This window comes from Podarcis erhardii (assembly GCF_964252035.2).
Source record: "Podarcis erhardii genome assembly, chromosome: 2".
Classification (NCBI taxonomy): domain Eukaryota; kingdom Metazoa; phylum Chordata; class Lepidosauria; order Squamata; family Lacertidae; genus Podarcis; species Podarcis erhardii.
Genome location: NC_138498.1, coordinates 63,475,961 through 63,492,920, shown reverse-complemented (window position 1 = coordinate 63,492,920; position 16,960 = coordinate 63,475,961). Strand labels below are relative to the sequence as shown.

The following is a 16,960-nucleotide window of genomic DNA, read 5'->3' as shown; positions in this document are numbered from 1 at the left end:
GAAGGCAGGATCCAGGTCCAAATTCATAATTTTTATTTTTAAAAATATTTTTTATTAACCGGCCAATCAAATCAAATTAAATCACATCACATAAATTCGAATTACAAAGCTGAATTTTAAATTTTGTTGGGGGGACCCATATTTCAAGATCCGAAGGGGGATTCATAATTTTTAAATGGAGTTAAATGAAGTTTTAACTTGTAGCCTTTAGTGATATGTATTTATGATTTTAACTTATTGCTGTTTTAATGTGATTTGTAAACCACTCTGGAATTTGATAATAAATATTCTAAATAATAAATAAATAAGATGTTGTTTTAGGTCAAGTAAAACATTCTGCTGGTCCATGAGCTTCCCAAATTTATTTATCTTCCTAGCTGAATACCCTGGGCAATTAAAAAAAGAAAAACGAAAAATGAGAGGGAAAGAGAGAGTGGCTATTCATAGACTCATTGGTTGTAGAGAGTGCATGTGGATCAAAGTTCTACATTTCCCCCCACTTTCTTCCCTTTGCTCTTGGATCCACTTAGCTGGAATAAGGGGTCATCTTAACCTTTGTAATGAGCACATACAAAGAGTTATAGAGTTGGAAACTGATACTTTTGGGGGGGGGGTTAATTTTTTTTATGACCATTGCCTAAGTTGTGAGATAACTTGTTTGGTTGTTTTTCTTTATATATATTTTCATCTTCCCTTTCATACAGACTCTTGAGGTGCCTAACAAAATTTTGAAAGAAAAGACCTATTGGAACTGCCAAAACATTTACAACTAGTTCAGTCAGTAACCAGTAACAAAACAACAATAAAATCAAATAATATTAAAAGTCAGAGACCATAAAAACATCTTTATCACTCAATTAAATGCATTGAATGTAGGTGTCTGAGAAATTGTCAGGGAGTTCCAGTCCCACATAAGGCCCCCAAAATCTGCTCCACAGGGTCCCCCAAGCCTATACTACAGAGTAGATTGTGAGGGTGTATTGGTGGCTGCAGTGGGGAGGAGAGGAGCCCCATTGCATGAGCAGAAATCTTTGAAATGAAAAGTTGCATAGCCTTGGAGGTATCTTTTGGTGTTTGAGTAGGGATTTTTGGGGTCTTCCTAAACAACAACTTTCATGAGTATCCAACAGTTTCCTCTGCAGATAGCCTTATTCGTTATGCTAGCTGGTTCTGGTTGGTATTAATGGTCGGGGGCCCTGCAGAGCAGATTTTGCAGGCATAGAAGGGGGCCTGCAGGGGATGGGAAGGGGAAGTACTAAATATTACCTTCCTGTTCCATTGACAGATGCCTTCTATTAACAAAATGGCACCCATTGGATTTTACTCTTTTTGTGGTAATACTAACCCAGGGATAGAAGAAAAGAGGCCACAGGAAAGAATCAAGCACTACATTAGGATTTGTGTGTGCACGTGTGCACAGCTGGGTGAAACAGCTGCAGTTGAGAGATTTATCATTCATGTTGATCCTACTAATCCTCAGTCTGCCTTTTGGCTAGCTGGGAGAAGTACAGGATTTGGCTAGCAAAGGATAAACATGGTGGTTGGCATAGCTTCTACATGGCTTAGAGGTGTTGGGCATGCTGAATCAGCATGCCTGCTATTAAGAGAGGAAGAAAAACAAACTTTTGCCTCAAAGTATCCTTCAAGTGGATTAAGGTATTTCCCCCTCCATTTCAAGTTAACCTTTTCAGTAAGCCCATATCTCATCATATTGATAGGTGCTGCAGACTAGAGGTTCAACAAATGCAACAACAATGGATGAATCCATGGTTGTTGTTGTTGTTGTTGTTAACAATGGCCTAAAATCTGAACACACACTGACTCGTTCAGGAAATTGAGATATGGATGATATCCACCATAAGATCATTTTTTAAAAAATGGCATTGCAATGGGGAAAAAAGGTCAGACATGATCAGTGGATTAATCTACCCTGTATAATTCATGGCTCAGATTTCCGCATTTGTATATATAGACTAGCAGGGTCTAATAACTTAGAGTTGGATTTGTACCTGGTAGATTCTGTCCTGACGTCAGATGGCGACTTATACATTGACCTTGGGTAAATCATGACCTTTCAAATCATGACCTTTCAGGATAAGTGAGACAGAAATAATAATGAAGAACCTCATTGAACTGTGTCTAGGAAGGAGCTGGAAAAGAGGCATATTTAAAATTTTAGCCATATGGATAAAAATTTAACATAATAAATCCTGATCTGCATGTTTGCATCATTCATTATTGTCCATTATCATGTATTGAAGTGTTTTGCTGTTTTTATTAAACAGAAAATAAGTGCCAGAGGTGCAACAAAATCAAAGTTGTTGCATTAACATAGCCCATAATACTATTTTGACTGTTGTGCCTAAACCCATGCAGCCTGTTTTGTGCGGACCTCATACAAGATCATTGCACACAGCAAGAGTAATCAATAAGTCAAGCTGTGCACGCAATTAATCAATATGATTTAGCAACAATAATTTTTTATAATTCAGTGGTGGGTTAAGAAAAAAATCTCATGGAAAAAGAAGCTTTTGCTTGAACATATGGAGAGAAAGATCCTAAATTACTGCAGTACGTAAGATTATAATGTTGAACTGTAATGTGAATGGCTAAGTGAAGTGTGCCACATAAACACATAATAAAATGTAAAAAATGAGCTGTATGTGCCCAGCATCTGCCCACACTTTGCCTACATTGAGGCCAGAATAATTTGCTCTTTGTTTATATTAATGCTGAAAAAGGCTCCCCCCACACACTTTTTTGCAAGCTAAACTAGTCACACACCTCCCTCCTCTCTGGATACTAGTGACCATAAGCTGCAAACTGACATCTTCCATCAAAGGAAAGTACTGAGTGGTTTATCTGTTGAGATGCAAGCATTTCTAAACTATGCAAGACAGAGAGATAACGAGATTGGAAGAAAGGCAAGACATTACAGTTTGGACACAATGCGAAGTCATATGTAGTAATAGCTAGTATCCATATTCTTTTCCTAGTGCTGATAACAATTCAGTGCAGCCCCTGAGGACAGGAAAGAGCTCTGTGGCCACCCCTAACTCTTCCCATTAATTTTAGTGAATGATGTGAAGGTTTTTAATAATTTCCTTTAATTTAAGGGATAGGTTTTTGACATTCATTGACCCATGGATATACTTGAAAACATATTATTAAAAAAATCTGAAACCAAGTTTTTAAAAAAGAATAGTTTTCAGCTATCTTGGTTTCTAAGCCCTATCTCAAGATGGAATCCATTCTCTCTCTCCCTCCCCCCCCCCCCCCGTGCCCAACAAGTTGACATCACAGAAATAACCAGTCCCTTTCAGTTGGTCTGTTCTTTTTGATACAAGCAAAGAAACTCTACTAGCTTGATGACTGCCAGGGTAAGTGTTCAGGAGCTGTACGTGTGTATGGCTACGCTGTGGGAAATCCTGTCTGACACTATTGTTGAGATAGTCCAAAAGTGATTTGAGCTGTTCACTACATCTGGCACTGTGCTTTTCAGGGACTGAAGTGCCTGTTTCCCATTCAGAACAGACTGTACCCCAGAGTGAAGTGACCTCTCGTCTCCTCTTCCAGCCACATTCCTTTTTTACAATAACAAATCATTCCCATGATAGGCTCCCAACTATTTCCTGTTGAGCAGTTCTGTGGTAGGGGCAAAAAGGGTGTCCAGAATCATTTCTGTTGCTACAGTATAAATCCTAAAGGAATAGTGGTGGTTGAGAGAGAGAAAAAAATAAACAACTGGCAATGGAGAAAGATAAGGGCTGTGTAAACACAATGAGGCGTTTTTTGGGTTTATTTGGCTCTCACCATAGCTGGCACTTGGATGGATTATGAACGTATGCATATATTCTTACATTCCGAAGATGTAGGGGGCTAAGGAGGGTACTGTGCAATCAGCTTGTCAGAGGATGCTCACTTGAGCTCCTTTCTTCAGTTCTGGAAGAGTATTTTTCTAGTTCTTCTCATCCTTTAATTACTTGGGGTTTGAGTGGTAGCTGCATCATATTATACTTGACTGACTTGACTGCTACACGGTTAAGCTGCGTGTGAAAAAGACATTGTGCCTCTGCCTATTTCCTTGAAGTGAGGAGTACAGAGGTGAGATGTACCCAGTCCATGCGGCACAGAGACAGTCACTCTGCCACTGTACAGTGCCAACTGTTGATGCAACCTGCTGATGAGCTATGATAGAAATTATTCTGACAAAGGACCAGTTACACCTGCCAAGATCCCCTCTTCTACAGAGCAACAGTGTAAGATCCTCATTCTCAGTCAATTGCATATGGTCTGAAACTCTCCAGATGTTTTGTACTACAACTCCCGGCTCTGAGTGGAGTTGTGGCCCACAGAAGCCAAAGGGCACTACACTGAGAAAGGCTGACGCAAATGTCACCCTTTAGTAATAACAGCTGCTGCAAAATGGGTTTTCTCTGTTAGAGTCTTAACAATGCAAGTTGAAAGGGCAGAAACACAAACACCCAACACAGAGTCTGGATTCTTGAGGGTCACGTATGAGTCTGGATCACAGATCTTGCTGGCCACACATAAGAGATTCACAACTTCCATACGACAGATTTACAGCCAACTATTTGGCCATTAAAGAAGGTGGACATTCTTTTCCTCTTTTCTTACTTGCCTCTTGATGTAAGCAGGGAAAAGTAACATGGAAAGAGGTTCAAAGAGATAAAAAGGGCACACTCACTTTTGCAGTTCTGCTACAAACACTAACATATTTTTCATTGCAGCCCCTCTCTCCCAGCCTAACCCAACTACAGCTTATCCTTTTAACCCTTTCTATCACCTCTTACTCATCCACCCCAACTTCTTGATATGCCTTCCTATCTCCAGATGCAAATGCATGGCGTTAATTATTTGTATTCCATCTGGTAAGGTCAAATGTGTGGCATTTGATGGAATCCACATGGATTTTAAATGAAATGTAGTCTTTGAGTCAGCATGAAAGCCCTTTATAGGAGTATGAGAACAGCTTTAGTGAGCAACAGAAAGATTTGTTCTCCAGTGTAGTACATTGAACCCTTCTGGGAAAGGGCTGTGTTGAATAAACAGGAGTGCCCCCGTTCTTATTTTTCTTTTATCTCTTCCAGTCAAAAGTCACAATTTGAAAGAGAAAGAGCTAGGAATGATGAACATTTTCACAGAGATAGGAAATCCCCAATATTTTCTCGAGGTGTTCATGATTAATCATTCCACCAAGGCAGATATACAAAGGACAATGTAAAGACACCATTGCAAGCACTACTTCATACACTCCAACATTTCTCAAATGAAAATAGGGATGTCCCATTCCACAATGATAATTTTACTATTTATACCCCACACATCTTACTGGGTTTCCCCAGCCACTCTGGGCAGCTTTCAATATATATAAAAACATCATTAAACATTAAACATTAAAAAAAAAATCCCTATGAAGGATTGCCTTCAGACAGGTCAAAAGTCAAATAACTGCATACCCTCCAACATTTCTCCAGTGAAAATAGGGACATCCTAAGGAAAAGTGGGACATTCCAGGATCAAATCAGAAACCAGGATGGCTTCTCTAAATTAGGGAGGTCCCTAGAAAATAGGGACACTTGGAGGGTCTCCTACTTTACTGCAAACTGTTCTATTAAAATGAGCTATGAACTCAGATGTGAGAAGGCTGTCTGAAATAACACTGTAGCAATTGCCTCTCACACTGCTGTTGATTCTAGCCTTCATTTTAAATGATGTTATCACATGTGATGCTAAAATAAAAGCATATTTAGCCTCTTTGGCTTCACAATGCAAAATGTGAATCTTGTTAATGTGGAAGGTTTTGCAGCAGAGACAATAGGATGAACAGTTTTTTTTTTTTAGTTTTTTAAATATTTTATTAAGGGTTTTCTTGTTTTACAGTGTAAGTGTAATGCCTCGTATATTTTTTCCCATGTAACATTTTTACAAATCCGTTTCATTTGTTGAGGCATTAGGGGGAGAAGGAAAAAAAGAGAAAAAGAAAGGGGGGTGGAGGGAGGGGAGATGGATGGGGGTGGGGTCGGGTAGCGGTGTTTCTATTATGCTTAATGTATGTAGAGTTTGGTGTCAGCGTGCTTGTGTTGTTCACTTGTGTTCCTTTGGTGGTGAGAGAGGTTGGGGTTGGCCTAGGGTGTCATTGTTTGTTTGTGATTGGCTGTGGTGATCTTTGTTTTCGTGTGTGAGTGAGGTGGGTGGGTGTTTTGGATCAGGTTAGCCATATTGATTTGTATGCTGTTGGTGGATTAATGTCATTGTCCTGTTGGGCTGTGTATGTGATAAAGGGGAGCCATACCGGGGTGAAGGTGTCTTCTTCTATTTGTCCCCGTGTCAGTTTCAGTTTATTAGTTGATTTTTCTAGTAGAGCTGTTTCCCATACTATTTGGTACCATTGGTCCATGCTTACTCCTGACAGGTCTCTCCAGTGTCTGGTTATGGTGTTTCTGGTTGCTGAAAGTAGGTGGGTTATGAGTTATTTGTGGTGTAAATGGGCATTGTTGTCTTGGAAGATGTTTGGTAGGGCCAACTCTGGGGTGAAGTCTAATACTTGCTTAGTTATTTTACATATTTCTTGTATGGCTGTTGTCCAGAATAGTTGGATTTTGGGACACTCCCACCACATGTGGAGGTATGTGCCTGTGGAGGTGCACCCTCTCCAGCATTGTGGTGAGGTTCCTGGGTGTATTAGCACTAGTTTCCTTGGTGTTAGGTACCAAGGATGAACAGTTTAGGCAACATTGGCTCTGCATGCACATTATTAGATAGATTTAGAGCAACCAATTTCAGCCTTATTTATAAAATCTCTCTAAATTGGGATCAGTGCTGATTCCTGCTAATCAACAGGTCCTGAAAATTCCCTTAAAGGTTCATTCATATCAAGCAGCACTCTACTTGCTTCACTTTTCTCATTTCACATCATTTTCCTTTTCATGCTGTATCCTACTTTATTCTGAAATAGATTTTATTCTCACAGACAAACCCCTTCTACCAAGATTGTATGTATAGGTTTTGTTTTCTTTCGTTGTTTTTTTAAAGAGCTCTTGTAATTTTAGAGAAGTTGTGTTCAACCTGTTCTGGGTGGAGTCACACTCCCCTTAAAGGATCAGATTCACAATTTGGTGGTACTAGTACAACCATACCCCACAGTGCCTTCACCAGCTACAGGGGCTGCATGAACCGCAGCCCCTCCTGGACAGAGATACCCAACATGGCCACTCCAAAACATTGTACATGGAACTGCCTTTGAATACTTCTATGGAACTTCAGTTAGTACAAACACAGTGGCTAGTTTGCTAAATGGGATGCGTTAGTTACTACCTAAATGGTTTGGGAGCTGACTGCCTGAAGAACTGCCTTCTTCCACACAAGCCTGCCTGAACCCTCTGTTTTTCATTGGATAACATTCTTGGTGTGAGATTAGGCAGAGGTGACTGGACAGAGACAGGCTCGTTGGTCATAGTGTAATGAATGCCCTTCCTATGAAATGCAATCTGGCATCAATTCTGCTGTCCCTTTGGTACCAGAGAAGACATTTTTATACTCCCAGGAATGTAGTATAGTATAGCTCTGATAGATTTTCTTGGTTTTATGGCTTGTGTTTATATGCTTTTATTTTTGGTTTTGTGCTTTTTTATTCAGAGCCGATCAGTTGTATGCTGTGCTAGAATTTTTATGCTGAGAGTGATCTAGAAATTATATTAGCTAAATAGGTCTAATTAATGATTTTTAATTTTTTTAGAATGTAGAGGTTGGCACTAGTGAAAACCATGTCTCTTTAATCTATAAATAGTCTTCATTCATAAACATAGAGTAAGAAACGTTACACTCCAGCAAAAATATTCAAATCTAATTTTTTTTGTAATATTAAATAATTGCCAGATCTCCTGGCATACCAGCTCCAGTTTAAATCTATGTTCTTCACATGTAATTGGAAATTGTGGCACTATATATAGAATTGGTTTAAAGTTCAGATTACAATTAAAATAAATCTGATCTGCCCTAGAAGAAAATCCTTACTTTCCATCAGGGTTGTTTTACAATGGAGATGGATATAAATGCAACTAGGCTGCTTTTATGGCATATGACTGTTTAAAAAGCTAAGTAAACAGGAAGTAAATTCTTCCATGTGAACAAGACCTGGGAAAGCAGGGGGGGGGGGGAAATCACAAGACTTTGGGGAAAGTTGATGAATAAATCAGAAACACATTAAGATTTGCTGGTAAATCAATTAATTCAAGCTGAAGTGATGGAATAAGAAAAATATCTGGTGACCACACGTAATTTAAAAACTCATTTCCCCTTCAAAGCTGAGCAGGCAACCAGGAGGCCAAGACACAACGTCCTGGTTCAACAGCAGTTCTTGCAGCCAGGCCTGGCACAGTCTTTAGGAGCTCTGCTGATGCAGTGTAAGATTTTGGCATGACTTCTACTTTAGTTTTTGCTTCTCATGCCATCATGGGAAGAAAGCTGTCTTTTTGCATTATTCTGTCCAGTAAATCCAGATTAGTGCTGACACTAGTGCTATTTCTCTTTATGTTGGATATGCTGCTGCTGCTACTACTACTACTACTACTTATAATTACTATTTATTCCTTAAGTTTAACAGCAGCTGCAAATAGCAGCTTCCCTCATGTGCCAAACAGCAGTTTCAGCAGGGGCAAGTTTCACACTGGAAAGTGTTACACTCCTATCCTTTTGCACCATAGTCTAGATCATGGGTAGGCAAACTAAGGCCTGGGGGCTGGATCTGGCCCAATTGCCTTCTAAATCTGGCCCGCGGACGGTTTGGGAATCGGCGTGTTTTTACATGAGTAGAATGTGTGCTTTTATTTAAAATGCATCTCTGGGTTATTTGTGGGGCATAGGAATTCATTCACCCCCCCCCCAATATAGTCCAGCCCCCCACAAGGTCTGAGGAACAGTGGACCGGCCCCCTGCTGAAAAAGTTTGCTGACCCCTGGTCTAGATCCTGATCCGCACCACCAATGGCTACCATTTAACTTTAAAATGTGGAAACTTTTATCACCAAACAGTATGTTTAACATAAAGTGTAGTTTGGCCTGTAGTTGAGTTGGTATTACTATTGGGATTTCTGACATGGTGGCAGTGCAGAATCTGACATTCTGCAGCCATAGTGCGGTTTACCAAATCCCATAGCCTTCCTATCTGGTGAATCTTCAATATACAATTGCACCCAAACAGATTTATTTGTGGCATTCACTTTTATGGTCCTGCATCTGGTGGTCTAGGCTGTTCAAAAGTATGACATGTTAAATGGTTTAGGCTTTAAGGTATTTCCTGTTTGTCAGCCTTTTATCTGTGCACTGGAGACAGCAACTCGTCACTTTTCTCACGAGGATAAAGTTTGGTGACTGAGCCATAATGGCAAGGACCAGTGTTTAATTTCCAGGGGGAAAGCTGATTAAGTCTACTTGAGAGTCACATCCTGTGGACCATAAAAATGTTTTTAAAGTAAAATAAATAAATACTTATGTTAGTATGGTAACATAGTGCTGGCTTGATTTCACTAGTAATGCAGTTTCTTAGTCCCACTATTAACTCCTTGCTGCAGTGAGAAGTAGCTGTGTACTGTGCCTGTTTGCTATTCCACCCCCCTTAAAAATAAAAATTAAACCAGAGTACATGCATGCTTCAAAGGTGATTACTGAAGAGGAGGAATGCAGAGCCAAAGAGGACCAAAATAGGAAGAAACTAGAGGGCAGGGGATGAAAGTGCAGTGAGGAAAGGTGCTGGTGTTCACCAGGATTATTATGCTTTTTAAATGTAAAGGTTATATGAACCTGATAGCCTGGTAGGGCAGAGAAAGCTCAGCTTCTTAGAAAAGCAATTTTAACATGGGCAAATAGCTTTCCAAAAGGTGCCATGAGCAGCAATGAGCAGGAGTATGCCTTTGGTCACCAATGACGCCATGGGCACCATCCATCAGCTGCTCATGACATCCAAGTGAGGTCCTTCCAAGGCACAATCAATCAAAATAGGAACACTAGCAGAGCAGGTGGGTGGGGGAACCTAGGAGGGGGTTGCATTTCCCAGCACCATTAACTTGTGGTTTGAGGGCTTGCAAAATGAAATTTCCCCACAACTGATGTACTATCTGGAGGGAAAACATTTGGATTTCCTGTGCAGCTGAGTGATGCCTGGAAAGGGACTACTTCTTGGGAAAAGAACGTTTATTTGCTTCTTTGTTTTTCTAGCCTTCTTCAACCTGAAAGCTCAAGAGGATAACAAAAATACGTATTTTTTAAGAGTGAGATGTCATTATTAAAAGCTACCCTATATGCACCTTCTGCCACCTTCACTATGAAAGCCAGCCCAGACTGATAGGACTCTGCTTGGATTTTATTACACCAGCAGGGTGAGACTGTTCCATATCTAGGGAATGGCCACAGAGAATGCCTCACTGCTGTGGGAAAACAGTATCAGAAAGATGTTCTTGGCTGATCTTACAGATTGGAATGGGATATATGGGAGGACCTAGTTTTGATGGTATAAGGGGCTTAAACCATTTAAGACCTTCTATGTAGGCTAAAACCAGGAAAGAGAAGGGAGCTAATGATCACGGCTGCAATATTCTTCAGGTGAGTTGTACAAATTGCATAACAGAGAGACAAATCCAATTTTGATACAGCAAGCAGGTGTGAGAGTGAAGGGTGCTGTTTCCTTTGCATAGTCCCCATCACAGGTTGCTGAGCCAAGCACTCAGGGAAGAAAACTGGGGAGATAAGCCACAAGGGAGGAGAACACTGTACTCCTCAGCCATGCTCCCCCTTTGCTGATAAAATCAGATCCACAAATGTTATTTATATATATGATATGTATGGGCATGCTCTCTTCAGGCAGACAGTTACAGCAAGTGCTGCTTCTAGCTGAACAAGTTGCTATCTCATGGCAATCCTAGCCAACTTTTCCCCTCAAACATTTTTAATTTCCCAGGAATTTGCCATCTTCTTTGTTCTTTTGCAAGTGGAACATTCTCCTTTCTGTTTGTTTCTTTGGCTCTATGGTGTTCCTTTTCCAAGCATTTCCCCCCACCCCCCAGCACAAGGGATAAACTAGGGTTTTTGAGGAAGAGGCTAGTACTTTTAGTGAGCGAAGCTCAATCTGGTTTGCTGTTAGGGGTTATAGTAGACTATTCTATTCTATTTGATACCAACTAATATAAGATTGAGGGCACTAGGAGAAGGGGACGACAGAGGACGAGATGGTTGGACAGTGTTCTCAAAGCTACTAACATGAGTTTGACCAAACTGAGGGAGGCAGTGGAACACAGGAGTGCCTGGCGTGCTCTGGTCCATGGGATCACGAAGAGTCGGACATGACTAAACGACTAAACAACAACAATATGACACAAATTTGTTGTTTTACTTTGCTCTGGCCAAACAGTGAGTGAGTGAATGAGAGACAAAGAGAAGAAAAGCTTTTGAAAGAAGCAGAGTACAAGGTAAAGGGCGGGGGAAAGAAATTGACTGGACCATAAGTGTTTTGTGACATAGCCTAGTGAATTTCATATCTGAGCTGTTCTGCCAGGCCTTTGGTCTGGGCCCAGTCTGACCCCCTTTTTTCTGTGGGACCATGTATGTAAGTGGCCTCCTTGACTCTTTCTATCAGCCCATATGAGACCAGCACAGGTGGGTGGGCCTGGTGAACATTCAATATTCCTTACCCCTATGGCTGTGATTCGTGGGTTCCCACTTAATTTAATTCTGATTTTGAACTGTATTTTAACCAATTGTTTGTTTTTGTGTTTTTAATGTATTATATATTTGGTGTTAGCCGCCCTGAGCTCAGTCTTGGCTGGGGAGGGTGGGGTAGAAATAAAAATTATAATTATTATTATTATTGTTATTATTATTATTATTATTATTATTATTATTATTTCCTCCCTTTCAATCCTATGGGAATAAAGGGAGCAGCTGTGCATAGGAAAATTGAATGAATAGGCATTTCCCTATAAATGAGATTCTCACCCCATTACATTTACAGTGGTACCTCTGGATGTGAATGGGATCCGTTCTGGAGCCCCGTTTGTATCCTGAGCAGAACGCAACTCACATCTGCACGTGCATGGGTCGCCATTTGCCGCTTCTGCGCATGCGTGTGATGTCATTTTGAGCGTCTGCGCATGCGCGAGTGGTGAAACCCGGAAGTAACCCATTCTGTTACTTCCAGGTCACCGCAGAACGCAACCCGAAAATGCTCAACCTGAAGCTACTTTAACCCGAGGTATGACTAGTTACAGATAGGTAGCCGTGTTGGTCTGCCATAGTCAAAACAAAACAAATTCCTTCCAGTAGCACCTTAAAGACCAACTAAGTCAGTTCTTGGTATGAGAATGCACACGAAAGCTCATACCAAGAACTGACTTAGTTGGTCTTTAAGGTGCTACTGGAAGGAATTTGTTTTGTTCCGAGGTATGACTGTATACAGTTATCAAGCTACCATTGTGATATGAAGGTTAGTCCTTGTGGGATATGGAGAAGTTCTCATTTCTGTTCAGAAACAGTCATACTCTAATCCTATGCATGCACATTGCGTTTAGTGTAACTTATACCCAAGTATGTGTACATAGAATGGCAGGCTAACTTTTCTGGAATTATCCATTTATTGTTTTACAACACTTACCCATAATGCATATCCATCATAATGGTTCACAAAGCCCTTCACAATAATAAAATCAGGCTGATAGATAGATTCTCAGAGTGATAGATCTGGAACAGCAAGTCTTGTATCATGTGTTGTAGCAAGGAAGGTCCACCAGGGGGGTAGGGGTAAGGAGATGTTTTTAAGAGTGATATTTTTGAGAGTCCTTTCCCCAGTTAAACTGGTGTTTCTGCTGCCACTACTGCTGCCATCTCTGGGCATGTGGTATCAATCAATCACAGTTCATAGAGCTATTACGAGCAAAGGTCACTGGAGTCACTATGAACAAGTGATATACAAAGACCCTTCTTGCTGCTGATGGTTGTGGCAAAGAAAGCTCATGAGGGAGGGAGGAATCTTCTTTGCAGGCCAACATGTGTCCCTATAGTTCCATAATTCTAGTCACTAGAACTGTGGAATGATAGAATTATGACCGAATATGTCTTCTTCAAATAAAGTCTTTAAAACAAAAACCTTGCAAAAATATTCAGAACATACTTAACACAAGAAATATGATAAACAGATTGTATAAGCTGGAATCTGTAATGTACTAATATCTGCATGCTGGAAAGGCACATATTTCATTTTGCTAAGGAAAACATATAGGAAGAGGCGTACAAATTACACCAACTGTCTATTGGAATTTATTTATTATTTCAGTGGTCTCAGCCAGATAGGATTCTATCCCGAGTATTGGTGGTGGGTAGGGAGCTGGGTGAGTGATTCAGATTCCAGCAAGGCAAAGCCAGTTTCCAGTTCTAGTAAGGCAATGCCAAATATGGTAAGGGTCAAGTTCCAGCAAGGCAAAGTTCAAGCAAAGCAAGTAGCACCCTGGATAGCTCCATGCAAAGCTCAGGCTGAAAGGTCATGCAAGCAAATTCAAAATGCTTCAATGGCAGGCAAACACAAAGCGAGCCCTAAATAAAGCTGCAGCTCTTTCCGGGGTGGTGATCTCCCCTTCCAGTGCTCAAAGCCTCTTCATTTAAAGGGGTCTAGCCCAATTCAGCAACCAGGGGAAATGATGGTTTCTCGGAGGCAATATGAACTCACCAGACCAGGGAGGTGCTGGCAACTCAGACTCTGCTTATGCTAAACCTTCTGGTGCAGTGGGAACATATGGCAATGATATTTCCTCTGAATCCCTGGCCTTGTTCCTTGAAGAGTCATGACAACTTTCAAAGAGTCATAAGAAGACAATGAATTTCTAATTGGCCACTGCGCTTAGGAAAGTTGGGGTGTTTTTTTAATAGAATCAGTCACACACCATGTCATATATAGGCAACAGCAAATCCATATGCAACCCTGCCCCATATATTTTAGATTTTTTTAAAGAAAGGATTTTAAAGAAACTGTGAGTGTTAGAGATCAATCACATAACCAGGCGCAGCACACCCATCAGGCAAAAGTGCTGATCTCACCAAAACCTGACAAGATATTGTGGAGTGCACAACATCTCACAAGATTTCAGTGAGATCTTGCTGGAAAACAGCACCAGTTCTTCGGAGAAGGTGGCCTAGTGGGTGGTGCAGCAGGGCAGGCTGGCACTTCCTGTTTTGCATTGAGCAGCAATACAGGATGCATTGTCCTGCTCATAGTCGTTCACTATTTTAGTAAAAGTACCCTGAGTGGCATACTGAATATTCATAAGAGCATAGTAAAAAGTACTACAGCCAGTTTCTAAATAAAGGGTGTGGCCTCCATCTTCAGGCTCACCGTCTCATCTGTAAAGTGGGAATAAAAGGAATTTACTCCACAGTTCTATAATTTGCTAACTTTGCAAAAAAATAAAATCACTGTATAAACCCCAAGTGTTATGATTAGTAGTAATCCTCACATGTACAGGAGAAGTGTTGTTGCTCAGAAGACGTATATAAAAATCAGATGAGTTGCAGTGGTTTCAAGCATACACACTCTGTACACCTACTATATCCAGCTAGTAAAATAAACTGACCCTTAGATGACGCAGGAAGTACCATGAGTCGTCACAAAGATGCTTCATAGCTCATTAATCTGGAATGCTGTGGTTATGATCCTATGCTAACCCTGTTCCAAAATTAAAGCTGAGGAATTATGAGCAATCCCTGCAGACTCTGTTTGGATCTTCAGCAATCACCATGCACTCAATACACAACCAACCTATAGTGTGGAGGAAGATAGCATAGGCTGGCTGTTCACCAACACTGATCCAGTGTATGGCCAGTCCAAGGATTTGCACTTTGTGGACTTGCCTTCTGTATGAGGCTCACTTCAATGTTCATTGTCAAAAGGTTGGCAGCCAAAAACCACATTGAACTTTCGATTACCTTGGATTTCCCTTGCTGATTTCCTCTCTCCACCTACACTGGTGGTCCCTGTCTGAGGCTGAGAAAGAGGATGTTAGTAATTAAGTCTACAGGGAGAAGATGTCTCCTGTGGAATTGCTAGTCACATTTGTAATCTCATGTTTTCTCCAAAGGAACTTGGGTATTCTCCAGCTTTCTACTCACAAGAATTTGCTTTTTTTAACAGGGCATTGCTTGCTACGAAAGGAACTCCCACGATGCGACTTCTGTTTTTGAAGATGCTCCTCTTCTTGCTGTTCTTTCTCACAGGTAAGCAAACACATGACTAAGTGTGTCTGTGTGAACTTCTCAAGGAATCCCCACAGTGCACAGGACAGATGAAGAGAAAAGGAGGTGCAGATATGGCAGTTCTCCTGTTGAGACATGTCCCCCTGTCTTAAGCCATGTGCATGCAGTGTTAGTGTGCAGACCCAGTAGCATTTAAATGAAAGACTTTTTCCCCCTCATAGGCTGCAACATGCTCATTTTCCTGTTCTTGTAGGGCAGGCCTGTACAACTCGCAAAACAGGAATAAATACACAGCCCACAATTCCCTTTATAACAGCTATGAGGAACTAGATTTAGGTTGCAGACAAAGGCTTGGATGAACCCAAGTATGTGCAATGTGCTTCTGTATAGGCAAGGGAGAGGCTAATTTTGCTTACCAGAGGTAGCCCCTAAAACAAGAATGGGGAGCCTGTGGCCCTCTAGAAGTTGCTGGACTTCAACCCCTTTAATCTCTGGCGATTGGCCATGCAGGCTGGGAATTGGAATCCAACAACATCTGGAGGACTTCAGGTTCTCAAGCTCTGTCTTGAAGGTTGGAGGCTTTCTCGTGCATGTGCTAGTTTAATGTTTAAATGTTCTCTTTTCTCCCTATAGGGTGTTATTAATAGGTCGTCAATAAATGTCAAATGTAAATAAATAGCATTTATTTTGTTGTTTATTATTTATTTAAAACATTTATATGCCACCCCTCTTTAAAGTAATTTCACTGCCTTGTAAGTGAAACAATTCAAAATGATTCAATATACAATTGCAAACAATCTGATAAGAACCGCATATATCACAATACATAAACAAAACGGGGTGGAATAGGCTGCTGCCACAGAGGGTCCAAAACCTTTAGGGAGATTTTAAGGGGCATATAAGGGTTGCTATCAGAAAAGGGAAGTTGAAACTACCCTGTGTTTAAGCAGAAGTACCCTCATGCTTCTCTGAAGCTAAACCAAATTAAAGGATTGTGGGGGTTTTTTCAGAAAGTTTAAGTCACTTTTAAAAAGGGATGCTTCTGGTGGTTTGCTGTACACTCTTCCGGCTTTTTTCAGATGTTGTGTGGTATTGCTTCAAAAAATTGCAAAATTTCATCAGAAGTGACAATGGGATGAAAGAAATGTTTGTGTGTGCATAGTAGGGTTGTCAGCTTTTCATCATGCTGCTGTGTCCTGAAACACAGCCAGATGGGCAGGGTATAAATAAATTATTATTATTATTATTATTATTATTATTATTATTATTATTAAAATGCAGCTTTATGTGCAAACATTAGCAGACTGGCACATCCACTCAGTGAAACGCTTCGCTTGAAGTTGACATTGCTGTTGGATGGACTGAGTTCACCTTGGTCGCTTATAAACAGCAATGTTTAAGGAATTCATTATTTGTGAAGTTCAGTAGGAACTGATCTGATCCACATCTCCTGGATTATTATGCAGATTGGAGCACAGTTATCCCTCAGGCTTTGCACCTTTCTTGGCTTAAAAAAAATACCCTAATGCATTTAAAGATGGAGAAATACATTTAGAAATGTGTGTTTTGAGGGGGGGAGTTTCAAAATGTATATTTATTAGAAAATACATTCAAAAATATGAATTTTGAATTATTTTAAAATTGGAGATTAAATGGAGAAATGGAGCACATGCAAACTAATACAGACCAGAAATAAAGTGATCTGTTCA

General features: G+C 40.5%; 1 protein-coding gene across 2 annotated transcripts in view; it reads left to right on the top strand.

The window, feature by feature from the left end:
* Positions 1–16,960, top strand: part of PDGFRB (platelet derived growth factor receptor beta) — a 72,504-nt gene that overhangs the window by 19,761 nt on the left and 35,783 nt on the right. The window contains exons 1-2 of one of the 2 annotated variants that reach the window (XM_081851376.1): positions 14,806–14,948; positions 15,190–15,272. In XM_081851376.1, coding sequence (XP_081707502.1) covers positions 14,917–14,948; positions 15,190–15,272 — 115 coding nt within the window. In that variant the 5' untranslated portion in view covers positions 14,806–14,916. Of the gene's footprint in view, positions 1–14,805; positions 14,949–15,189; positions 15,273–16,960 lie in introns of those variants that run through there. The other variant, XM_081851377.1, reaches the window with a different exon arrangement.